Source organism: Perca fluviatilis, chromosome 6, assembly GCF_010015445.1.
Source record: "Perca fluviatilis chromosome 6, GENO_Pfluv_1.0, whole genome shotgun sequence".
Classification (NCBI taxonomy): Eukaryota; Metazoa; Chordata; class Actinopteri; order Perciformes; family Percidae; genus Perca; species Perca fluviatilis.
This window is the reverse complement of record NC_053117.1, coordinates 39,515,536-39,541,843: the sequence shown is the minus strand read 5'-3', so window position 1 is coordinate 39,541,843 and position 26,308 is coordinate 39,515,536. Positions and strand designations below refer to the sequence as shown.

Sequence of the window (26,308 nt, the reverse complement as noted above, 5' to 3'; positions counted from 1 at the left end):
TATTGAACAAATTGAATATTGAATTGAATATAAAAGGCAGCACTAAAATGACAGTTACATATATTAATGTGCAGTTTTCTCCTGAAGTTTTTCTTTCAACTTGATCAATCTCAGAGGAACTTTCGCGATGTCTCGCAGCCTTTATGCAATGTGTTTATTGTGCCAGTTGATATATCGATGACGATAAAAAAAAATATATATATATATATATATTGTGCAGCCCTGTTGCCAACAGTTTATTTCCTTGCTGTTTTTCTTACTTTCTCTCTCTGTCTCTTCATCCACAGGCTGCTTCCATGGCGCTGAGCAGCTTGGGCCATGTGTATACAGCCATCGGGGACTACCCGAACGCCCTGGCCAGCCACAAGCAGTGTGTCCTGCTGGCCAAGCAGTCCAAGGATCAGCTGTCTGAGGCCCGCGAGCTGGGAAACATGGGCGCCGTCTATATTGCCATGGGAGACTTTGACAACGCCGTGCAATGCCATGAGCAGCACTTAGGCATCGCCAAGGCCCTGGAGAACAAACGAGAGGAAGCCCGGGCGTACAGTAACCTCGGCAGCGCCTACCACTACCACCGTAACTTCGACAAGGCCATGTCCTACCACACGCACGTTCTGGAGCTGGCCCAGGAGCTGGAGGAGAAGTCCATCGAGATGAGAGCCTACGCAGGACTTGGTCACGCTGCTCGCTGCATGCAGGACCTGGAGAGGGCCAAGCAGTACCACGAACAGCAGTTGTCTATAGCGGAGGGACTGAAGGACAGGGCTGCAGAGGGAAGGGCCTCCTCCAATCTGGGTATGTGTGCAAAATACTGAAAGACTTGTGAGAGCATTTCGCTGTTTTTGTCATACAACCTGGGCCAAATTTTTCTATGTTTTTGTGTCTTAAGTTACTGATGGGAACAACAATCTTGGTCCAGCATGATTTTTTTTTACACAGTGTGTTCAGGGAACAGGCAGCTAGCAGATAGTGAGGAGATGTTTTTTTACAGTGTGTTCAGGGGACAGGCAGCTAGCAGATAGCGAGGAGATGTTTTTTACAGTGTGTTCAGGGGACAGACAGCTAGCAGATAGTGAGGAGATGTTTTTTTACAGTGTGTTCAGGGGAGAGGCAGCTAGCAGATAGCGAGGAGATGTTTTTTATAGTGTGTTCAGGGGACAGACAGCTAGCAGATAGTGAGGAGATGTTTTTTTACAGTGTGTTCAGGGGAGAGGCAGCTAGCAGATAGTGAGGAGATGTTTTTTTACAGTGTGTTCAGGGGACAGGCAGCTAGCAGATAGTGAGGAGATGTTTTTTTACAGTGTGTTCAGGGGACAGGCAGCTAGCAGATAGTGAGGAGATGTTTTTTTACAGTGTGTTCAGGAGACAGACAGCTAGCAGATAGTGAGGAGATGCTTTTTTTACAGTGTGTTCAGGGGACAGGCAGCTAAAAGTCCTGATTATTTACATGGAGTCTGGTGGAGATATGCTGGCTCTATACATGCTAAAAGTCCTGATTATTTACATGGAGTCTGGTGGAAATATGCTGGCTCTATACACGCTAAAAGTCCTGATTATTTACATGGAGTCTGGTGGAAATATGCTGGCTCTATACACGCTAAAAGTCCTGATTATTTACATGGTCTGGTGGAGATATGCTGGCTCTATACACGCTAAAAGTCCTGATTATTTACATGGAGTCTGGTGGAGATATGCTGGCTCTATACACGCTAAAAGTCCTGATTATTTACATGGAGTCTGATGGAGTTTGGTGATGGTGATTTCGGGGCTATTTCATGTTAAACAAAAGGCTCTTAGTTGATGAAATCAAGCTTCAAGTTCAGTTTGAGTAATACATCATCATTTTTTCATACACCAAAAGCTTTATAATGCTATGAAATGGGATTTTTACAACTCCAGTTTTTTTTATAGCAACAATAATTTTATCCTCTTTCTCGAAACAAACGGTAGAGCGTCTACGTGCATGCACCTTGCTGGATGCGTTGCTTTGCGTTGTAGAAAAAGTGAATCCAGGTTCAACATTATTTGCAAACAGTTCTTCCTTTTTTTTGCGGCCTCAGTGTGCCAGCCGAGCACCATCAGTCAACACTGTCTCCTCTAATGTATGAGTATCGATCAGGGACACAAGACTTATCTCGGTATTAGAGTTCTCCTAGAAGAATTGATTAATGGAATCCCCCCAAAATACTGCAATCCCTTTTTTACACAGATCTAAGTATTAGGGGCTGGGGGATACAGCATAGTATCGCGATATTTTCCGTGGCAATACCGTATCGATACACAGATGCCAAGAATCAATCTGTTATTATATATGTGTTGGTCAGTCTGTCTGCTTGGCAATCCCATTTTGCAGCAACAAAATTGAAGTGAGATGAACAGACAGAGACATTTATCTTTTTAGATAAAACAGATGTTGACAAAGTTGCCTTTTGGGTACATCATTTAAAATTGGGAAAAAATTTGAAGTTGGAAAAAAGGTCATAAAATGCAATATAATCGCAGAACATTGCAATATGTTTAAAATCGCAATAATATCGCATCGTGACATAGATCTGGGCAATATATTGATATTATATCGTTATCGTGATATGAGACTAGATATCCTCTTAGATTTTGGATATCGTGATATGACATAAGTGTCTTTTCATGGTTTTAAAGGCTGCATTACAGTAAAGTGATGTCATTTTCTGAACTTACCAGACTGTTCTAGCTGTTCTGTTATTTGCCTTTTCCCTACTTAGTCATTATCTCCACATTACTGATGATTATTTATCTAAAATCTAAATGTGAAGATATTTTGTTAAAGCACCAATTATCAACCCTAGAATATCGCCGCAATATCGATATCGAGGTATTTGGTCAAGAATATCGTGATATCTGATTTTCTCCATATCGCCCAGCCCTATCGTGACATAAGCATCGTGATGATATCGTATCCTGACATAAGCTTCGTGATGATATCGTACTGTGACATAAGCTTCGTGATATCGTATCGTGACATAAGCTTCGTGATGATATCGTATCGCGACTTAAGCTTCGTGATGATATCGTATCGTGACATAAGTATCGTGATGATATCGTATCGCGACATAAGTATTGCGATGATATCGTATCGCGACTTAAGCTTCGTGATGATATCGTATCGTGACATAAGTATCGTGATGATATCGTATCGCGACATAAGTATTGCGATGATATCGTATCGCGACTTAAGCTTCGTGATGATATCGTACTGTGACATAAGCTTCGTGATGATATCGTATCGTGACATAAGTATCGTGATGATATCGTATCGCGACTTAAGCTTCGTGATGATATCGTATCGTGACATAAGTATCGTGATGATATCGTATCGCGACATAAGTATTGCGATGATATCGTATCGTGACATAAGTATTGCGATGATATCGTATCGTGACATAAGTATCGCGATATCGTATAGTGACATAAGTATCGTGATGATAGCGTATCGTGACATAAGTATCGTGATGATATGGTATCGCGACATAAGCTTCGTGATGATATGGTATCGTGACATAAGCATCGCGATGATATCGTATCGTGACATAAGCATCGTGATGATATCGTATCGTGAGGCCTATGGTGAATTCCCAACCCCTACTAAGTATCATCTCATCCACCGAAATTCAAAATCCGCTCACAGCAAGTTTAGTTAAGATGAGTGTCCAGTTGCCATGACAAATCTATCTTTTAGCACAAACGTGTCAAACTCGAGGCCCGCGGGCCAAACCCGGCCCCTCTCAAATCAAACAATCCGGCCCGCAAATAACTTTAAATTCACAATAAATGATGGTCCGCTTTGTTGTGCGCCAAACCAAAAGGATGGGAAACAGTTTTCTCAGACTGTAATTACGTGAAACTTAAAGCAGAATTTGGCAGATTTGCCGACTTTGAGACTCATAAAGTCCCACAGACCCAGAGAGTTTGCATATTCAAACCTGAGAAACAGGTGTGAGTCGGGTAGCCTTTTAAAAAATTTAATCATAATGATTGTTTGCTTGACTAAACTCCATGATGGCTAGGGAACATTTTCCCTGACTTTTTTGTAGGGCTTTATGTGGACCAAACTGTAAGTGAGAAAGCTATTTGAGACTTGCAACAATACAGTCAAAGATATTTGACTCTTTCGACTATATAAAAGCACGTCAATGAACTCGACATGTCTGGCTCTCGATGGGATTCTCATTTTCCAGCGTGGCCCTTGGTGAAATAGTTTGACATCCCTGTTTTAGCACATCCTCAGAGAGAAGGAAGCACCTGGTGGTTAAATAGTAAGATATCTTTCAGTCTGGAAGTAGGTAAGTAAGTGTTCTCTGATTGTTTGCTTCAACATGGGAATTTATGAGAGTTATTTTAGCTTCATTTGACCTAACCTACTGGGAAAAAAAGGGGATGGGAAGAAAATGACGGAGTGTGAAAGGTGTCCTGCTTGCCCTTTTATTGCTTCGGGAATACAGTATGACAGCTTCCACTTCCTGCTGGTGTTTCCCCCGCGCTGCCGGCTATACAGCCCTTTGTTAGTCCTCATTTAGATGAGCTGTTTACCCGCTGTTGTCTTTAATGATATTCATGCTTGTTAGACCTGAGTGTTTTTGGTACTTTTAGCCAGAGGCCAGCAGTGTGTTACCATATCATCACTGTTTTATGTAAAGTAGTTTTAAGATACAGTATTTCTATGCATTTTCTAAGATTTTAAGATTGTGTAGTAGTGTCAGTCCACCCAGATGGTGGAAACATAACTAAGAATTTTTTTTTCACTGAAAATTAGGCCCTATGTTCCCACATTTCTAAGATTTTCCTTAAAATTAGGCCCTATGTTCCCACATTTCTAAGATTTTCCTTAAAATTAGGCCCTGTGATCCCACATTTTTAGGACTTTTTCAAAATTAGGTCTTGTATTCCTACATTTCCCTTCAATTTAAGCCCTATCCTCCCACAAAGATTTTTTAGGGTTAGGGTTAGGGGGATAAAATCTGATACAAATTTATGAAAAAGGAGATGTGGGAACATAGGGCCTAATTTTCAGTGATTTTCAGATTTTCAGTTTTTTTTCTTAGAAATGTGGGAACATAGGGCTGTGGGAACATAGGGCTGACAGGTGATTGGATAAATCATCAATGTTGTTGTAAAACACGTGTTTGAATCTGCAGAAAGTTTTGAACAATACAGCAGATTAGTTAATTAATTCATAATAATATTTACATGAATAAAGACGTGCATGCAGAAAATGGCAAAAGGTTGCAAAAAAAAACAAAAAAAAAAAAAAAAAAAGGGGGGGCGGAAATGTTGCTGTGGGATGACCACCAGACCACCCCGGTTATAATTTGTCCCCCCTAACGCTTTCCCGAATGTTGAACCCAAAGTTACGCCCTTGCGATCATGTTTTTTGATTGAAACTGAAAATGCAATTATTGCTCTCTTTGCAGTCCCAATATCTTACAGCAGAGAGAATGACATTACTACAAGGGAACTTTGTGGGGCGCCCGGGTAGCTCAACTGGTAGAGCGTGCGCCAATATATTAGGGCTGCTGGATTATGGAGAAAAAAAATAATCACGATTATTTCGGTCAATATTGAAATCACGATAATTTAACACGATTACTCGTTGACTCCTGGAAAGATGTTGCAATTATTGAACTTAAAAAACAGTGGAAAAAGTTACATAAATCAACAGTAAAAAAAAACATACAACTGTGAATTTTGCCGTAATACTTTACCTATTTTAAACTTAATTTTTTCATTCAGAACAAAAGAGAAAATAAGAGTTTTCTTGCAAAACGTAATGAGCTAAATAATTGTTTTTCTCGATTATTCTGTTTTTGTGATTGTTGGGAGCCGAAATCATAATCACGATTACATTTCGATTAATTGCACAGCCCTACCATATATAGAGGTTTGCTCCTCGAAGCAGCGGCCGCGGGTTCGACTCCGCCCTGCGGCCCTTTTGGTGCATGTCATCCCCCCCACTCTCGCTCCCCTTTCATGTCTAAGCTGTCCTATTCAAATAAAGGCCTAACATGCCCAAAAAATAATCAATTCAACACCCCGTGAGATAAATGGCCAATTGTCCTGCATTTAGTCCGGCCATTACAACCTGCGCTGGGTGACTTATGATCGCCACGGAGACAGTAGTAAACCTGACTCTAATGGACAACTAAGAGGCGTAATAGTTCCCTCAGATGAAGTATTCTTTAACCTAATGTGTGAAAGTGTGCGAACAGAGAGTGGGGTTAATCAGCCGAGCATAAATTGAAGGCGTCCGTTGACCGGGCTAATGGCCGCACATCTCCGAGCGCTCTCAGCACCAACACACACACACACACCTGATTTTTTAAAAAAAAGTGAGCTGCTAACTGGATGCCATAAATTAAGGGGGCTCTGCTGAGAACATTTTATGATCCTCCTACAGCTCACGGGAGCTTTATTGCGGGGGACTATATGTCAGGCGGCGAATGCGTTCCTATCTGTGGTAGGGATTGCCGTTACGATGGCAGGAGAGCTTTTATTCATTATTAGCTGCTACATTAGAGTTGTTCCAGTCCATGACAGAGTAATGATAGTGTAGCTGATGCAGTGTCAAAGACCTTAGAAGCTAAATGAAGTGGGCGGCAGCGATAGCGCTTCTTGCCCGGTGGAGCCGGTCTGGACAACTGCGCCATGGTGTGGATACAGCAGCTCTACTTTTCAACAGTAGAAAGAGTAAAGGATCCAAACAGCTGTGTGCTTAATGGTCTCATCAACTCAGCTGGACTTGTAGCCGTTATATTGTCAGCTAGTTTACTCTAGAATCAAACATCAGATTTTATAAACTACATGGGCCCTATCTTGCACTCAGCGCAATTGCCTTTGTACGCATGTATCATTCCTATTTTGCACCCGACGCACAGCGGACTTTTCCCTCCACTGACGCACGTCGGTAAATTAGGGAATGTATTTGCACTCCCGGGGGCGGTTCAGCGAAAAGAGGAGGCGTGTTCAGGCGCAAACGTTCCCTGGTGCTATTTTGCAGTTTCAGAAAACAGTTTCGCCACTGACCAGGAAAAACCTGGTATAAAGTCAGTGGCGCTAGTCTAAAGTCAGTAGCGCTAGTCTAAAGTCAGTGGTGCTAGTCTAAAGTCAGTGGTGCTAGTCTAAAGTCAGTAGCGCTAGTCTAAAGTCAGTGGTGCTAGTCTAAAGTCAGTGGCACTAGTCTAAAGTCAGTAGCGCTAGTCTAAAGTCAGTGGTGCTAGTCTAAAGTCAGTGGTGCTAGTCTAAAGTCAGTGGTGCTAGTCTAAAGTCAGTAGCGCTAGTCTAAAGTCAGTAGCGCTAGTCTAAAGTCAGTGGTGCTAGTCTAAAGTCAGTGGTGCTAGTCTAAAGTCAGTAGCGCTAGTCTAAAGTAGTGGCGCTAGTCTAAAGTCAGTAGCGCGTTATTCAGATGCTATTTTAGGGATGAATGCTTGGCCATAATGTAGGGTGTGCACAACGCGCATACACTTCTCTCATCTACAGCAGTTCCCATTTTTGAAAACCATACATAATTACAAAGAAAAATATTACTGAAAATGCGCTTCAGGTGTTTGGATAGGTCAAGAGGCACTTTACAGTACAGTCCTCAAAAAGTCACAGCATTCTTTGTGGCTTTTTGTGTTTTACACAACATTTCCATGAATCACATGTGTTGATGACATAAATGAGGAAATATTAGAGGACTTAAGGAGACGTGATGTTGAACTACGGCGGGATCTGGTCCGGGAGTAATGCGCGATGTGCTCCTGGTGGAGCGGGTGGACGGAGATGGAGTGGGGGGGAGGAGGAAGGGGCACAACAGGAGCAGGTGGTGCGTTTGGAGGCCCACGCTCCATGGCTGCAGCAATCCTCTCCAGACTTGAGGAGATGCGCCCGAGAGGCCGCAGCAACGTCGCCACCCAGCCAAGACGGGCATTTGTTACTTTGCCGCATCCCGGACAGCTCCCGCTGGCGTGCGCCAGGCAAATCCGCCGTTATAATAGCAATCCGCCATGGAACAAGCGCGCCTGCTCTTAAAGGGAATGTGAGATGACGCTCTGATTGGTTATTTTCACGTTACGCCCAAACCACACCTAGCTACTTCAGACCAACCCATTTAAGATTTGCGTCGGGCGCAAGAGTCATTTATCCCGCCGGTATCATAGCAACAGCGCCCGAGATCCGCCCACAAAGCTACTTGCGTTTGGCGTTTCACACTTGCGTTTCAGATCGTTAAAATAGGGCCCCATGTGTTCTGTGTGCAGTAATCTTAATGTGTAAAGAAACTAGTAACTAAAGCTGTAACAGATGAATGTAGCGGAGTAACTAAAGTAACTAGTAACTAAAGCTGGAAGAGATGAATGTAGTGGAGTAACTAAAGTAACTAGTAACTAAAGCTGTAACAGATGAATGTAGCGGAGTAACTAAAGTAACTAGTAACTAAAGTTGTAACAGATGAATGTAGCGGAGTAACTAAAGTAACTAGTAACTAAAGCTGTAACAGATGAATGTAGCGGAGTAACTAAAGTAACTAGTAACTAAAGCTGTAACAGATGAATGTAGTGGAGTAACTAAAGTAACTAGTAACTAAAGCTGTAACAGATGAATGTAGCGGAGAAACTAAAGTAACTAGTAACTAAAGCTGTAACAGATGAATGTAGCGGAGTAACTAAAGTAACTAGTAACTAAAGCTGGAACAGATGAATGTAGCGGAGTAACTAAAGTAACTAGTAACTAAAGCTGTAACAGATGAATGTAGTGGAGTAAAAAGTACAATATTTCTTTCTGAAATGTAGTGGAGTAGAAGTAGAAAGTGGCATGAAAAGAAAAGACTCAAGTTAAAGTACAAGTACCTCAACATTTGGACTTAAAGGTGCACTATATGAGTTCCTGCATGGTTTCAGCGCAATTTCATTTTTGTCTCAAATCGTAGGCATCTCTCCTTGATGCGCTAGCTGCCTGCCCCCTGAACACACGGTGAAAAAGCCCGGTCTCGGGAGACAACACAGGGGTTCCTAAACGTCAAACAAACACTATAGGGGCACAGGCTGTGCACCAAAATACAACAAACCATGTTCCAGCCAATCACCGACAAGATGTTTGGGGGAGGGCAGTGGGGGTTAGGGACAGTCAGTAAGTTAGTCAGTGACAGTTACGGAAACATGGGGGGAGGGGCGAGCTTGCTCTGTTTTGTTTGGTATTTACTTGGAACGTCAACAGAAGTGACGTCATGCAGGAACTCATAGTGCACCTTTAAGTATAGTACTGGAGTAAATGTACTGAGTTACATTCCACCATTGACTGTTACTGAAAGGTATGTAAGTTACCTGGCTGTTAACCAGTTCCTGTAATCACTCATCTCAGCCAACGTGATCTATTAACAGTGATGAGATACCAGTGTCTCCACTTGTTTGTCCCTGACCTGTGTGACCTGCAGCTAGTAGCTAAATGACGCCAGAGGGCCTGCAGCGGGATCATTCCTTTAGCCTTCACTGGACATGTTCACAAAGGATTGATTGTCACTAAAGGTCAGGCTACGGGTAAGGAACATGGTGACAGCTACTGCGCTGTCTGTCAGACTGTCTGCTGCTAAACACACACACACACACACACACACACACACACACACACACACACACACACACACACACACACACTATGCTCAGGAACAGGCACACAGACACACTAACACCCATGAAGCAGAACATGAAGTCAACTAAAGGTTAGGGCTTCCCCCCCTCTGGGTCGATTAGGCGACTAATCGATCGTTTTGGTCTTCGTAGACTAAGATTCCTTAAGACGATTAGTCATTTTTCATGCTGTATGACTTACTTCCAAGAAACCTTCTGAGTACATCTTTGCTAAACACAAGATTTAAAGAGGTGTGTTTGCACGATTCTTTGATCTGGCCATTAAATCTCCCTCCATTAGTCGACTGAGAATTTCTTGCGTGGGGGACAGCCCTGCTAAAGGTGCAGACAAGCCGCAGTGCACGCAATGGTTATGCTGGAGAAAAATCATTTTTGTTGTTGTTGTTGTCTGAGCTGTGGGAAGTGTGTGCAGTGGTGCCAGGAGAATGGCGGATCATTTGTGGTTACTCCAGGGAGCCAGTATCCATTCACTCACACACTCTTACACAGAGACACAGAGTAATACACAGATACACCAAATGCATCGCAGAGCTTTGCAGCTTCTGTCTGTGTGTGTGTGTGTGTGTGTGTGTGCGTGTGTGCGAGTGACATTTTTGCGTGTATTTGTGCTGTTCCACTCAGGCATCTCTCTCTGCCTGTGTGTGATTGTTTGAGGCTATATTGTGAGAGTTGGTGGCAAACTGGCAGCCGAGAGGAAGAAACACAAGAGGCACCGAATGCAACTGGACAGTTTCCATTGGTGTTGGTGGAAAATTTGACTGTTCCCTTCAAGTGTGTGTGTGTGTGTGTGTGTGTGTGTGTGTGGTGACAAAACAAGGGTTACACAAATGGTCAAATGTTAAGTGAAGAGAAGAGACACTGTAAGCACTTGTGGAAGAAGTAATCCGATCCTTTATTTTACTAAGTAAAAGTACTAATACCACACTGTAAAAATATAGCAGTAAAAGTCCAGCATTGAAAATGTTAAAAGTATGTAAGTATCATTGGTAAAATGTACTTACTATACTTCCCTTTGCCTTCTGAGAATATAGTTCCCAGTATGTATAGGGTTAGAAGATGGCTGTGTGTCATGTGACCTTGTTATTAGTTAGTACACGCTGTGACTATACAAATCACAACATGTAAACAGGAACATGTTGGTGTTATTTTGTCACTTATTGGGAGCAGTCGGCTAGATGGAGCCGGTCACCTCCAGGATCTGTGCTAAGCTAGGCTAGACGGAGCCGGTTACATCCAGGATCTGTGCTAAGCTAGGCTAGATGGAGCCGGTTACCTCCAGGATCTGTGCTAAGCTAGGCTAGATGGAGCCGGTTACCTCCAGGATCTGTGCTAAGCTAGGCTAGATGGAGCCGGTTACCTCCAGGATCTGTGCTAAGCTAGGCTAGATGGAGCCGGTTACCTCCAGGATCTGTGCTAAACTAGGCTAGATGGAGCCGGTTACCTCCAGGATCTGTGCTAAGCTAGGCTAGCGGTGGGTGCGTCAGACAGAGTTACGACACGCACGAAGATGAGAAGGGTATGTATTGTCTAACTCTGGGGGATACGGGGAATAAGACAAAGTACCAATAAGTCGGCGTGTTCCTTTAAAGAAATGCCAATAAACCAGAGCATGTTTTTCTTCCATCCCGGAATGATGTGTGGACTCGCCAGACCTTCCTCCGCAGCGCTGTGGAGGAAGGTCTGGCAAAGCGAGACTAGCGCTGCACGAACAAAGAAAGTTCTACTCGCGCCGTCGTACACCTGAAGACGCTTCCTGCCCATCTCAGTGCTGCCTGATCTGTCGCTACTTATTGTCTGTTTTCTCTCTCTCTCTCTCTCTCTCTCTCTCTCTCTCTCTCTCTCTCTCTTTTTTCTTCAGTTTTTGACGCCTCCCTTCCTCTCTCACTCTCTCCCTTCACCCTTACTGATTGTAATCTGCAGCTGTCAAGCTCCCAGTAATTGAAACTGACTTGATGAATCGCTTAATTACCTTTAATAGCTGATTCCAGAGGAGCTGAATAATGGAGATAACAGCGAGTGAAGTGGAGGGCTGTGAAGCCGGCAGTCTGTAATTGCCACTGTTGTTGTTGTTGTTGTCGGTGTAGTTTTTTGTTTGCGGCAGCGGGGTGTGTGCGTCGCCGTCATCAGCGGCCACAAGCCTGCTTAGCACAATAAGAAAATGGGTTAAAACTAACAGGATGTTGTTTGAAACACTTGCCTTTTTTTACGCTGAGTGCAAACAAGGGGGAAGGATGAGCGAGTGAAGACTAACGAGCTGCGATAAAAGCCCCCAAAAACAGTGTGCGAGAGATGTGAAGGAGAAGCTTCAGACACAGTAAAGAACAAACTTTTGTTATGCCCTCTCAGCGCGTCATTAACGTTGCGTGTAGCGCATGCGGAGCGGCTGACATGGCTCTGAGGTACAGTGGTGTAGAGATCGCTGTGCTCTGATATCTACCCACGATGCCCGGCGGTAGCAGCGGCCCTGCCTCAGCACACTCTGACCTATAAAGGATATGAAAGTGTTGCGTTCCAGCCCCATTTATTATTCATTAATTGGCTAACTTACCCCCCTAGTCAGCAATATTTCATATCGGAGGGTAGGACTGGAAGTGGAGCTCCCATTTCTGCTGTTCATGAAACAGAATCTGAATTGTATTAGTCCCCCTTCGCATTTCACTTCAAAGAGTCTTGGTTATTATTGTTCTCTGTGTGATTTTAAATACATTTCTGTGAGATTCCACCTCCGTTCGGTCTTCTCTTTTGTCTTCATCAGGGGCGTAGCAGACACAGGGGAACTACATGTCTGTGCCCTCCGTCCCCCCACGCTTACAACAGGTCTGAGTAGGCAAGTGTGCACATTACTGCACTCATACACACACACACACACATACAAAACCTAGGCCCTTGGTTTGACCACATGTCTCCCAGAAGTCACCTGAAATGTCGACTCCAATCGGCGAGAAGAGCTGGAGGTAACATTCCTAATTAAGCTTTTTTTTCCACCCCTTCCTTTTACCCGGCGTCTCCGGGGGAATGCGTTCTGCTGACGTTCCCAAAAACAAAGCAACAAAAAGAGGAAAACAACAGGAAGTAAGAGTTCACACAGCAACACACAGTCAGACAACGTGCACTGCGATGCTCTCCGCGTTCCGAAAAATCAGGACATAACTTCTGTATTTAATTAGTTTCAGATCCTTTCATGCTAAATCCCCCTTCTTTTTCCACTCAAGGGGTCATGTGAGAACGAGCGCTGGAATCTACATTCCAGTTGAATCAGTCGTGGAAATCTTCTCTGGGGTCCAGGCATCTGATGACCAGCTTTAGTAACACGTCTGACAGTTAACAATGTCACACCAGATGATTAAGCATGGTGGATTGTATTTTTGAATAGCCTGGCTTCACTATGTCAGTGGTGTAGTCTAATGTATTGTAGTGGGTATACTGTATATAGGCCAGAATCTGCCTTTGGGGAAGGGGGGCCATATGATAGTGGGGGGTCTGGGTGTCCACCCCCAGGGAAGTTTTCATTTTCTGCATTTGGATGCGCTTTAATGCACCAATTTACGGTGGAAATCCCTTTATTTAGCCTATGTGAAGAAAAAGAACACGGATGACAATTCAAATTATGTCAAAAATATAATGGAAAGTATGTTGTTGCGTGTCATTGGGCATTTTTAAGTGGGTATATGTAAATCCTGGAGCTTTCTTAGTGGGTATACTGCGTATAGCTGCATATCACGTTGACTGCATATAGTTGAAATATACACTAGTTCAGGTTCAAACAACTTTATTTACCCCAAAGGGCAATGCCGTTTCAACAGCCTGCAGACCAAAAAAAAATGACAATTTACACATAAAACAGCAGACAGGAGTATGTCAGCGACAACACACAAGGGCTTAGGCAATGACAGTTCAATTAAAGTTAGGAACTGTGATAAAATAAATACATACATAATAAATCAGGTTCCCAGACAAATGTTACACAAGCAATACAACCCTCAGAACAGTATTATAAGATGTTCATTTCAAGAAGCTATTGTCAAGGTTTAAAATACATGGTGGCAGATGGAAAACACACAATGAACGCCACAGAACTTTATTTTATTATCCAGTTTGACAGCGAGTTATGATGGGAAAAGAACATACATAAAGTACTTTAAAGTAGATTTTCTTCTGGGCTAAGTTACGTGGTATCAGATTGGTGCATATACTGTACTCGCTGAGACCGATAACAGCATTTTAGGCGGATTCGGAGGCTTTTCCGATACTGGTATCGGTATCGGAACATCTCTACTTTTGTTCACCAACACTAGTTCCAAAAAGCTCTCCCAACTCTCCCGTTCTGCTGTGTATATACTAGTGCTGTCAGTTAAACGCGTTATTAACGGAAACCCATTTTAATGGCGTACATTTTTTTTTAGCGCGAGATTAAAGTTCTTTTTGGCCTAGCAAACTTTGTAGTTTTTTTCACATGCTGTTGCAACAACTAGTAACGTTAGAAGAACTACAACACCACACCGGATCTAACTAGACCGGAAACACAACAACAGGCACGCCACACACACTTGTTTGGGCTGGCGAGCCGGCCAAAGAGTATTAGGCTAATGTTACGTTTTGAGTGGATGGCGAGCGCGAGACGCCGAAATGGACGCCGAAAAGATTCTGAATGCAAAGTTTACTTTTAAAAAGTTGCCAAATGGTTCCATTGACGAGACCAAAGTGATCTGTGTGTTTTGTGGTTGTGAACTGAGCTATACATCGCAGCACGTCCAGTCTGAAATACCACTTATGGCCGAGCGCACAGCTGATGGCCGAGCGCACAGCTGATGGCCGAGCACACAGCTGATGGCCGAGCGCACAGCTGATGGCCGAGCACACAGCCGATGCCAATTCTCTGCCCACTTTTTAGTTTTAGTTTTGTCAGGGCGTTCACGAACGTTAGCTGACGTTAGCGTCTCTGTGTTGCCAGATCTCGCGAGAGTTTGGTCCTGAGACAGAAACACGTCTCAAACTTAGTTAATTTTCTCCTGATGTGTCCATTCTGGAGATATGTGTGGCTTGTGAAGAATGGCTCCAATATTTACTTCGGTGACTATTCGGCGAAATAATCGCTCATAATCTGTGTTCACGTGCACTTCTCCCGTTGGAATCAAACACTCAGGACCTGCCGCTGGTCTCCTAAAGAGGCGTGGCAGTGGCGGAGCCCACGTGACACAGATACAGGAAACTACTCTGAGTTAGGGGGGGTCTCGGTTCTAAACCGTCTATAGCTAGAGGCAGTGTTTTGTTTATGGTTGCCATGATACAGCACTAAGCTAAACGCTGAAGAGGTAACGTTACGGAATATTTTGCTGCGTTCCAGACGCAATTTTTAGCCCTTAAGTTACGACTTCAAGTCACGAGTTACGACTTGGTAGAGTTCCAGGCAAAGTCAACGCATGTCATCATCCAGATAAACTGTGATTGAGTGAAAGTCTGTTTAATTACCTTTATGTACAGCAGATTTGTGCGTCTGATGATACAAATAATGACATTTGGCACACCGTCAAAGCTGGCTAGCTAAATATTGTGCCGTTGGCTAAAAACACATCTCTTCAGACTACACCTCGGATAAACATAGAAAAAAAAAAATCTTGAACCTGCACTTTGATATGGCTCTTTGATGCTTTGCTTATTTAAAGCTAATGTACTTGCACTTACTACTTGTTGTCTGGAGTTTGAACCTTCAGAGTTGAAAGCACTTAATTGTAAGTCGCTTTGGATAAAAGCGTCAGCTAAATGACATGTAATGTAATGTTATGTTGGCAGGGTTCAGGTTAGGTTACCTAACATTAATGTTAGCTAGCAGCTACCTAACGTTGACATTAGCTAGCAGCTACCTAACGTTGACATTAGCTAGGGCTACTTAACGTTGACATTAGCTAGGGCTACCTAACGTTGACATTAACTAGCAGCTACCTAACGTTGACATTAGCTAGCAGCTACCTAACGTTGACATTAGCTAGCAGCTACCTAACGTTGACATTAGCTAGGGCTACTTAACGTTGACGTTAGCTAGCACCTACCTAACGTTGACGTTAGCTAGCGCTAGCTGATACTAGCGATTTCTAGTCGGCGACATATTTTGGGCTTCATTTAATAAACATAACCTGTAGTAGTACACAATCGTATGTGTATTGTTTTGATTACAATGTGCGGAATTACTTTACGTTGCTGAATACTGGACCAGTGTCAGAGATGGTTGTTCCCATCAGTCACTTAGACACAAAAACATAGGAACATAGGGTCCAGGTTGAAAAAAATGGTAGTTACCCTTTAACCCTGTGTACACCATCATCATCATCATCATCATCATAATAACAGCAATAGTTGCATCAACATTAATCCTTTTTCAAACTGATCTCAGACTGCCCACATCAGGGACAAACGGCAGACAGCGACCAGACTTGCCTCGAGGCATGGAGATTATTCAGTTTTGTGCCTAAGCCTTTCGGAAACAGCACTGATTGTAGATATATTATTAGTCTGACCAGGAACGGGAGCAGGAGAGAGCTGAATTTAGAGAGGAATTTAGCGAGCCTAATGGCCCAGACAGGATGAATGAAAGGCTGCAGACAGGGAAAGAGCCTAACGAATACATAAAAAAGTGCATTTATCTGAGATCGGTGACATCTTCAGCTCTCCATTAAAGGGTTTGTTTTTTCAACCTGGACCCTATTTTTTTATATATATATATATTTGTGTTTAAGTGAGAATTGGGAAAAACAATCTTTGAAATGGGTCCAGTATTAAGCAAGACAGCGACGAAATAAGCTGCACTGTAACATTAATGGGCAAATGCGCATCTTCACTTTACGTCAAAGTTGTGTTTTTGCCGCTGACAGACTCAGATTATTATTCTAAGTGTCTGACAACGTTATGGAAAGGATCCCTACAGAGATAGACCTTTTAGTTAAAGAGTAAGATCCTTTTAGTTTAACATGAAACAGCCCCGAAATCACCATCACCAAACTCCACCAGACTCCATCTAAATAATCAGGACTTTTAGCATCATAAAACATACATATATTCAAAGTGGACACAAACTAAATAAAACTATCAAAAGCCGTCTTGGTTCATCTTTCCACTGTTCCAACAATCACCACTCTAGTTTGGTAGAAATAAACCCTTAATTCACCCATTTATGTGGAAATATGCTGGCTCTATACACGCTAAAAGTCCTGATTATTTACATGGAGTCTGGTGGAAATATGCTGGCTCTATACACGCTAAAAGTCCTGATTATTTACATGGAGTCTGGTGGAAATATGCTGGCTCTATACATGCTAAAAGTCCTGATTATTTACATGGAGTCTGGTGGAAATATGCTGGCTCTATACACGCTAAAAGTCCTGATTATTTACATGGAGTCTGGTGGAAATATGCTGGCGCTATACACGCTAAAAGTCCTGATTATTCACATGGAGTCTGGTGGAAATATGCTGGCGCTATACACGCTAAAAGTCCTGATTATTTACATGGAGTCTGGTGGGTTTGGTGACGGCGATTTCGGAGCTGTTTCTGGTTAAACAAAAAGGATTTTACACTTGAAGAAAAAGTTTTATTTTTGTAGGGATCCTTTCCATAATGTTGACAGTAACGTGATGAAGTCAAGCAAATCCAGTTTGGGTAATAAGTCCATCATCTTAAAACACACTTCCGGGTAAATACCTTGAGTCAATGTTATTCTTGCAAACGGAGAGCGAGGGGGATGGAAGGAGAAGGTGGTGGGATTTCTTGGATGCAAGTCTTACTGTTACATTACTGTCCTGGAGAGATCGTTGCTAGCCGGCCCCCAAGTTTTAGTTTGTTATAAAAGCAGCAGACGCTCCCTGCCTCCCCCTGCATGGCCTCCTTCAATCTCCTGAAGGAGGACCATGCCATGAAACTGGACTAGAGACCCTGCCAAACACACTCCTAGACTTTGTGCTTACACTAAAGTTTAGCTCGCTGTATGCAGTTATTATCCCACTCACTGCAGAGCTGTTAAGTGAAACAAAAGAGCTGTAGCATTCCTTAGCATTAAGCGACTGTGCGCTGAGTTAAGCACATCTGCAAATTCAGCATGAAATGTGATCCGGTCCCTAAACGGAGAAGGCGATTGTGTGCAGTGCAAAAGATGTTTAGAGTGAACATTGTTGGATGACGTGGTGGGAGGAATCAGATGTCATGGCGTGTGGACAGTTGGTTTGGACCAGGGTCAGCATGAGCGCAGGGGAGGGGCTAGAAGGGGGGCAAGGGGTGGCATGAGCGTAGAGGGAAGTGTGCTGCAGGAGGATGCAGACAGAACTCTGTGTTTCTGTTGGCAGACCACCCCTGCAACACGCATCCGTCTATCCATACTCTTTTTACCTTTTTTTTTTAAATCTTTGTCCTTGCTGTCTGTCTGTCAGTCAGACTGTAGAGGATGTCTGCAAGTGAGGATTTGCTACGTTAAGCCCACCCTGTCCCTGCTCCGGCAGACCCAGGCAGGATCTAGAATCTGCCTCAGCTCACTGATCATAACATGCACTATTGTATTGTATTGTACTTTTTTGGTTGTGGTCGAAAAAAAAGTCTAACTGTACGTACACACCGCCGCCGACTTGAGCTGCAAAGAAGCTCTGGCCGTCCTGTCGAGGACGCTTGTCAAAAAGTACGGGGCTTTTTGACGCTTCGGCCGCTCTGACGTGGCAGCATTCAATGTTCGATCATGTTCAACACACGATTGAAGAAAAAGCACAAGCAGCCGCTGGACGGCCAGTACACTGACACTAGAAATCTTTTATAAATGACATATATAATGACAGAATTTGTATTGTTTGTTGGTCGCAGCGGTGTCTGTTAGCAGTTAGCTTGCTCCTTAGCCGCCAGCTGTTGAGCCGTGCAGGACTTCACCGTGAGCGGACTGTTTAGTAGGGCTGGGCGATATGGAGAAAATCAAATATCACGGTATTTTTGACCAAATACCTCGAAATTGATACCGCAACGATATTGTAGTGTTGACTTGTAGTATTGGTGCTTTCACAAAATATTTACACAATGAGATTTTTGATAAATAATCACCAGTAATGTGGATATAATGACTAAGTGGGGAAAAGGCAAATAATAGAACAGTTACAACAGTCTGGTAAGTTCAGAAAATGACATCACTTTACTGTAATGCAGCCTTTAAAACCAGGAAAAGACAACACTTATGTCATATCACGATATCCAAAATCTAAGACGATATCTAGTCTCATATCACGATATCGATATAATATTGATATATTTCCCAGCTCTAGTGTTTAGAGACCATGTGATCGGCAGGTAACGTTAACTGGTCCCTATACGCAAACAACCTCATATCATAAATGATAGGGCAAACCCAGCAACGGCCATTATGAGCTTTTCCTCCAATTTCTCGGAACTAACGTTTTGGTAGAAACAAAATTTTACATCGTATGTTTCTCCGGAATCAGTCAGCGCGAAGGACGTCTATATTCCAATTGGTTGCTGGCGTTTGCCGCTGAACCGCATCATAGCTCATTACCATAACGTTGACCTACTTTCAACTTTCTGATTGATGCTCTGGTCGCTCAAAATGCTCAAACTGCCCAAAACGCTCCTTGGAGCTGAGAGAAGCCAGCTTCCGTTGAAAATGAATGACTTCCGGTAACTTTAGAAGCTCAAGTCGGCGGCGGTGTGTACGTACGGTAACCAGGTGTTCTTTGGTGCAGGGGGTCCCAAACGTCTCAGAGCAGCGTGAAAACCAAGGCACTCTTGTTGAAGAAAAAAGCTTTATTGATGCAGCTAATGCAGAGCAAAAGGTAAAAAATATACGCACCAACGCGTTGCAGCACACAGGCCTTCTTCAGGGTAACTGTGGCTATGCGAGTGCCTTGGTTTTCCCACTGTTCTGACACACTATTGTACAGTACAGGCCAAAAGTTTGGACACACCTTCTCATTCAATGTGTTTCCTTTTTATTTTCATGACTATTTACATTGTAGATTCTCACTGAAGGCATCAAAACTATGAATGAACACATATGGAATTATGTACTTAACAAAAAAGTGTGAAATAAGTGAAAACATGTCTTATATTTTAGATTCTTCAAAGTAGCCACCCTTTGCTTTTTTATTAATAAGGGAAATAATTCCACTAATTAACCCTGACAAAGCACACCTGTGAAGTGAAAACCATTTCAGGTGACTACCTCATGAAGCTCATTGAGAGAACACCAAGGGTTTGCAGAGTTATCACAAAAAGCAAAGGGTGGCTACTTTGAAGAATCTAAAATATAAGACATGTTTTCAGTTATTTCACACTTTTTTGTTAAGTACATAATTCCATATGTGTTCATTCATAGTTTTGATGCCTTCAGTGAGAATCTACAATGTAAATAGTGATGAAAATAAAGAAACACATTGAATGAGAAGGTGTGTCCAAACTTTTGGACTGTACTGTATATCGTACAACTCTGACACATCACTTAATGGGGTCGACGAAGTCGTATACGACAACAAATTACGCGCTTCGTGTCATATTTAATATCTCCAGATCAGTATAGTATAAAGACTTTTTTTTTTTTAGAAGAAGAGAAACAAGCCCAAATATATATTTGTTTCTGCATTTTAAAAACACCATAATGAAGCATGATAGCGCAGACACGTTGCATCCATTAAGACTAAATCTCAGTGACAAAATTGCCTAGAAATTGTTCTCGGAAGTACTAATCTAAATATGCTCGCTCTGGTAGAATAAAAATGATTCAGGGATCAGCTCAGTTTGTTGGAATTTCATTCAAAGATTGACTTCCCTCTCATGGTATTTTACACATGCCAATCTCCTCCAGCCGAGGCCTGAATATGCATCAACATTTTCCACAAACGCCACAAATTCCAGCATCCTGTTCTGGTTTAAACTTCTCAAAACACTGAACGTGAATTATAACGTTGACCTCGTTCTTAAATACAAATGAGGAACACGCCCCAGTTATTATTTTGGGCTCAGGCTGGTCATCCCTGCTCTATTCCCAGTATCACGCCAGCCCAGTGGCAGCAGCAGCATTGTCGGTGAAATCCTCTTAGCTGTCTGCAGTCAGCGGCAGCGGCGCTCTGGACCTCCATAGCTCGCTGGAAGAATGACACAGTGATTTACTCCGAACAAGACACCATCCCTCAAAGTCATCACCGCTGCAGATCCCTCTCTGTACAGCCAGCTGTGTAATGGAAAGTGACAGCACATTGTCATGCTTTTAATGTCTTTGGTTGGGGGGGGGATCGGGCTCTGTGTGAATGTATTTGAATAATGTGTTGTGTGCTTTGTCCTGGTTTCTTTTCCACAGTCATCGTCTCCAGCTGTGCACAAAAGATAAATAATTGAGGCACATTATTTAACATATTAAAGGACAAATCCTCCTGTAGGAGCCACAAGTCCGTATGAAATTACCCTCGTTTTTAAGAAAAACATTATTTGTATTTGCGATGTCATGGAGAAGTACTACACCACCCACAATCCTAAGTTGGAACAGCAACGTCTCTGATTGGCGGAGCTCGCTGTTACCATGGAAATGAACCCGCAAACGCCTGGGTGATGGGCTGCTACCACTGAAGTCTTTGCTCGTTTCTGTTACACAGTCTTGTAGCTTTTGCCTTTTTTAAAAATGTGTTTTTGCGCCGAATCAAATGTGTTCTACGGTCATCTCGTAGCTGGTTGGCTTTTGGTTCCAGGCTTAAAACTCTTCAGACGTAGAAGCAATTTCTGAAAGAAAATCACTTCTGGAACACCAGAGCCGTCCAAAAAGTGGGCGGTCACTGTTGATCTCTATGCTCTTGACTTTAAAGGAGAAATCATGCGCACAATGAACCTAGGGGTTAATAACACATGTGTACCGAATCGACCGTTCTCTGGGATATGTTTTCATGACCAGTCGAACGACGAACGCCTGGTTACTGGTTACCAGTGTCTACGACAATGCACGGACCCCGGGTACAAGTCGATACAGACATTACATAGTATACACTAACACCGTGTAACGCCGATGACCTGCTGATGTGCATTCAACCCGCGCTGGACTCGTTAATAATGAGTCAGCCGTCACTCTGTGAGTAGAGAATCCAGTCTGCAGTGGAGTTCAGACACCTCACTGATAAACCAGAGATTGGCTTTCTGGTCAAAGATAGTTTTTGCATAATTAACTTCACTCGCCTGCTTTTAAAAGTAACGTAAAAGTATACTTTCCATAGGGGGGGTAACTAAGTAAAGTAACGGATTACTTTTTTAAGAAGTAACGAGTAACGAGCAAACGCTACTTTTTAAAAGTAACTTCCCCAACACTGCTGGTTACGCGGCGTTCGACTGGTCGTGATTGTTTTTCCCAAGATGACGCCTGCTTGTATACGTGAACGATACTGTCTTTATAAACTATCTTTTTAATAAACTGTCTGTACACTTACAAAGTTCTCAATGCTTGTGTTTACATCTTGCATCTGTGTTTTACTCATTATGCTACCGTGGAAGTGTGTGAAGTGTAAAAATAGCGATTTCTTTTTACTTTACCCTCTGCCCCGACGGCTAGCGTTATAAGCTAACTAGCGGTTTGCGCTAAAACTGGTCACATTCGATTAGCGTGAAAACATATCCCAGAGAACGATCGACTCGGTACACACGTGTTATTAACCCCTAGGTTCATTTTGCGCCGGATTTCTCCTTTAAAGTCAAGAGCATAGAGATCAACAGTGACCGCTCCCCCATTCAGTTGCTCCATTGACGTTTCAGAAAATGCTTCTATGAAGAGTTTTAAGCCTGGAACCAAAGCCAACCAGCTACGAGATGACCGTAAAACATTTGATTCGACGCAAAAACCCATTTTTTCAAAAGGCAAAAGCTACAAGACTGTGTAACAGACTTCAGTGGTAGCAGCCCGGCGAGCTCCGCCAATCAGAAATGTCGCTGTTCCGCTTAGGGTTGTGGGTGGTGTAGTACTTCTCCATGACATCGCAAATAAAACATGTTTTTTCTTAAAAACTTGTGGCTTCTACAGGAGCGGGAACCCTTTGTTTCTCAGTCTCACAACACGGGGTCAGTCTGCGTCGGATGGTTTAGACATTATGGCTGATAATCAAAATCCTTATGGAGAAAATGAACGTTTTTTTTTTTTTTTATTCCAGAACCACACTGTTGAGCTCTATAAAGTGCACCACAGACTCAGATGTTAACACTTACTGAATCCGAGTGAGGTCATTTTGATTTGGACAACATTTGTGACCAATTGACCACTGTTCTAATTCCAAATATTTATGATTCAGCAGTGTTTACCAGCGTTTGGTATGGTTGTATTTACTATCCTGCTGGATTCGATTCCCAGAGGCTTCCATAATCCTTTTACCATATGTAGGGGGGGGGGGAGGGCAGAGAAAAAATGTCTTGCTCCTAGTGTGGCTTCAGGCATAGCCTAAGGCTTATGGCAATTTTGGGCTGCAGCTTCCGAGCCCGAAACTCAAACCTGGCCACAGACCCCCAGTCTCTTCCTCTTCCAACCCTCCGACCATCGCTGAGCCCCAGATCCATTTTTAGCCTGCAGCATGGAACATGATTGCTGGTAATACGCCAGTAGGCATTACATCCTCAGTAAGATCAGCCTCCGTTGGGGAACGCATAACCTTGGGAGTGACTTTGTGGCGAGAGCTGTCAGTGGTCTTCCTACGGAGCCTGCTGTGAATCTTAACATGCTTTCACTCTTAGGAAAGACTCCCAGCTGACAGGGGCGGAGCCAAGGGGCGGCTTCTGGTGCTCCAGCCCCGAATCTTTCAGTCATTTCCTCTCAGTCTCTCTGACTGGACCTGCAAATCAATGGAGCGACTCTACCTATGTTATGTGTCTTAAAAATAGAAACATCAGACAGTTTTTGCCTCTCTTTAGGTGACAGGAGTGAAAAAACTCAACATTTCTTGTCTTCTGCTAACAGAATGACAGTAATGACATGATGATATAATATGACAATAATAAAAACAGTTGGAGAACAGTAAGATACAAAATAGAATCTAAGAAAGCGACAAACTTTGAAAAAATATTTTGAAAAAAGCTTCACAAAATACAATAAAAATGTTTTTTTTTTAAATAAAAAAATGCATCAAAAATTTAAACTTAAAAGCACTGAAAAAAAAGTGTCAAAAAGATAAAAAAGCGGAAGAAATTAACAAAAATGTTTTAAAAATGTTTTAAAAAATACCTCAGAAAGATGAAAAAAGCTGGAAAAACTGACAAAAACATCGGAAAAGCAATAAAAATGTCAAAAAAAATAAGAGTTGAAAAATGTCACAAATATGTTGAAAAAGAAGCAGCCAAAAAAAGCACCAAACGTCGGAAAAAATAGGATACTACAACTATCATGTTTTTCCCAAATGTTGTACAATTTTTAGGTATTCTTTTATCAAATGTCTTGAAAAATGGTGCATGTAGCTTTGAATAGAGCATCCCCCCCTCCCCCAAAAGGCAAAGCTGAGGAGGGTTGTCCAAGGTGTGCTGTAGGAGCCTTACAATCCAAACAGTTCTACGCCTCATTCCCCTGTTTTGACTCCAGCTAAAGGCACTGTTGCTGCATTTGTACTGTACAAAGTCCAAAGATCCACAAGGATTCCACTCATTTGCAGTCTGAATTCTTGCTGCATTATTTGCCAGCGCTGATTCTCTCTCTCTCTTTCTGCGCGTTCCTCTCTGCGATATGTCAGGCATCCCAAATCCTCAGGGCGCTGACCTGACGACCACGAGGTCAGTTCAGGTTGTATCGCTTTCACCTGACAACACCAACCGGCAAACAAACAGCAAATCAGGGTTGATTTGTCAGTGGGCGCCTGCTGCGTGCTGAGTCATGGTCTGAATTAAGTAGGCAGAGGATCTTTGATGATGTTTTTAGGCAGGTTTGAAACTACTCTCCTCATTAGACTTGATTTAAAGTGAGTGAAATACTGATGATGCATTTTCACAATTTCTTCCATGTCCACTAAGCTACAAATGTATGTATGCATGGACAGTATGTATAAATATGCATACCTGCTAATTAGAGCTGCAACGATTAGTCGACTGATCGATTAGTCGATTGACAGAAAAAGAATCGCCAATTATTTTGATAATCAAAGTCATTTTTTATGAAAAGATTGCAGAAAATGTGTCCGGGTTGGCTCAGTGGGTAGAGCAGGCGCACATATACTGAGAGGTTTATGCCTCGACGCAGAGGTCCATGGTTCGAATCCGACCTGTGACGATTTCCTGCATGTCTTCCCCTTTCTCACCTAGCTATCCTATCAAATAAAGGTGGAAAAACCCCAAAAATAATCTTTATAAAAAATAAGATTGCAGAAAATGTGGTTCTCGCCTCTCAAATATGGAGATTTCCTACTCTTTTATATCACGTTAAACTAAATATCTTTGGGTTTTGGTCAAAATAAAATGAACAAAATATTGAAAGACATCACCCTGGAGATACTAGGAAGGATATTTTTCACAATTTTCTTCTTTTTAGACCAAACGGAGGTAGGAAAATAACACGGGCAGATTAATCAGTAATGCAAATAATCGCTAGTTGCAGCCCTACTGGTAATGGATCCAACCAGCACTCACACTGCAGAGGCGCCAAAGCTTTTTTTTTTTTTTTTTACTCCATTCTCATTGGCCTAATGTGCTGAGTTTTTTAAATTGAGCCAACATCTGAGTGCGTAGCCACATCTAACGTTTAACTTCTGCAGTCGTTTGAGCCGTCTGTTTAGTTTCAGTCCCACTGTTTACGCAGCCTGCGTTCAGGCCCATGCTGTGGCAGGTTTCGCATGAAATGAATGGGAAAACACACATGGCGGGTAACTAATCCCGGCGGCACCATCACAAACTCACCACAAGCCACAGAGCCCCATCTCCGCCTCTGGTTCCCACCACCGGTTCTGGCCGTTTTCCATCCCCGGTGTCCCAGCAGCCCATTAGTCTCCGTGCTGACGCAGCAAAGCAACAGTGGCCACGCTGGTGGGTGAAGGACTTCACTTATTATCAGTTAAGTCGCCTTCACGTGATAAGCGATTTGCTCTTTTGGTAACACAATGATGATGATATAATATGACAATAATAAAAACAGTTGGAGAACAGTAATATACTAAATAGAATCAAAAAAAAAAGCAATACACATTGAAAAAAAAGTGTTAAAATGTTGAAAAAAGCTTCACAAAATGCAATAGAAATGTTAAAAAAAAAGTCTAAAAATGCGTCAAAAACTTCGATATTACGATATCCAAAATCTAAGACGATATCTCGTTTCATATCCAGGTAGGGCTGCAACCAACGATTCTTTTCATTGTCGATTAATCTGTGGATTATTTACATTAAAGATATTCAGTTTCCTGTTCACAGAGGAGAGAAGAAACTGGAACAATATTCACATCTAACAAGCTCACATCAGAGAAGTTTTTACTTTTTTTCGTACAAAATGACTCAAACCGATTATCCGATTTATCAAAATAGCTGGCGATTAATTTAATAGTTGACAACTGATCGATTAATCTTTGCCACTTTAAATTATTGTCCCTGGATGCTGGGTGACAATGCAAAAGGAGAGGTTGTAACGAGTCTCAGAGGGAAGGAGGAGAGATAGATGTAGATATGCTGAGATGTCTCTTTACTCTCTG

The 26,308-nt window shown here is 42.6% G+C and overlaps 1 protein-coding gene across 1 annotated transcript in view; it reads left to right on the top strand.

Moving 5' to 3' along the window:
• Positions 1-26,308, top strand: part of LOC120560407 (tetratricopeptide repeat protein 28-like) — a 391,494-nt gene that overhangs the window by 299,583 nt on the left and 65,603 nt on the right. The window contains 1 exon segment of the mRNA XM_039802872.1: positions 288-795. Coding sequence (XP_039658806.1) covers positions 288-795 — 508 coding nt within the window.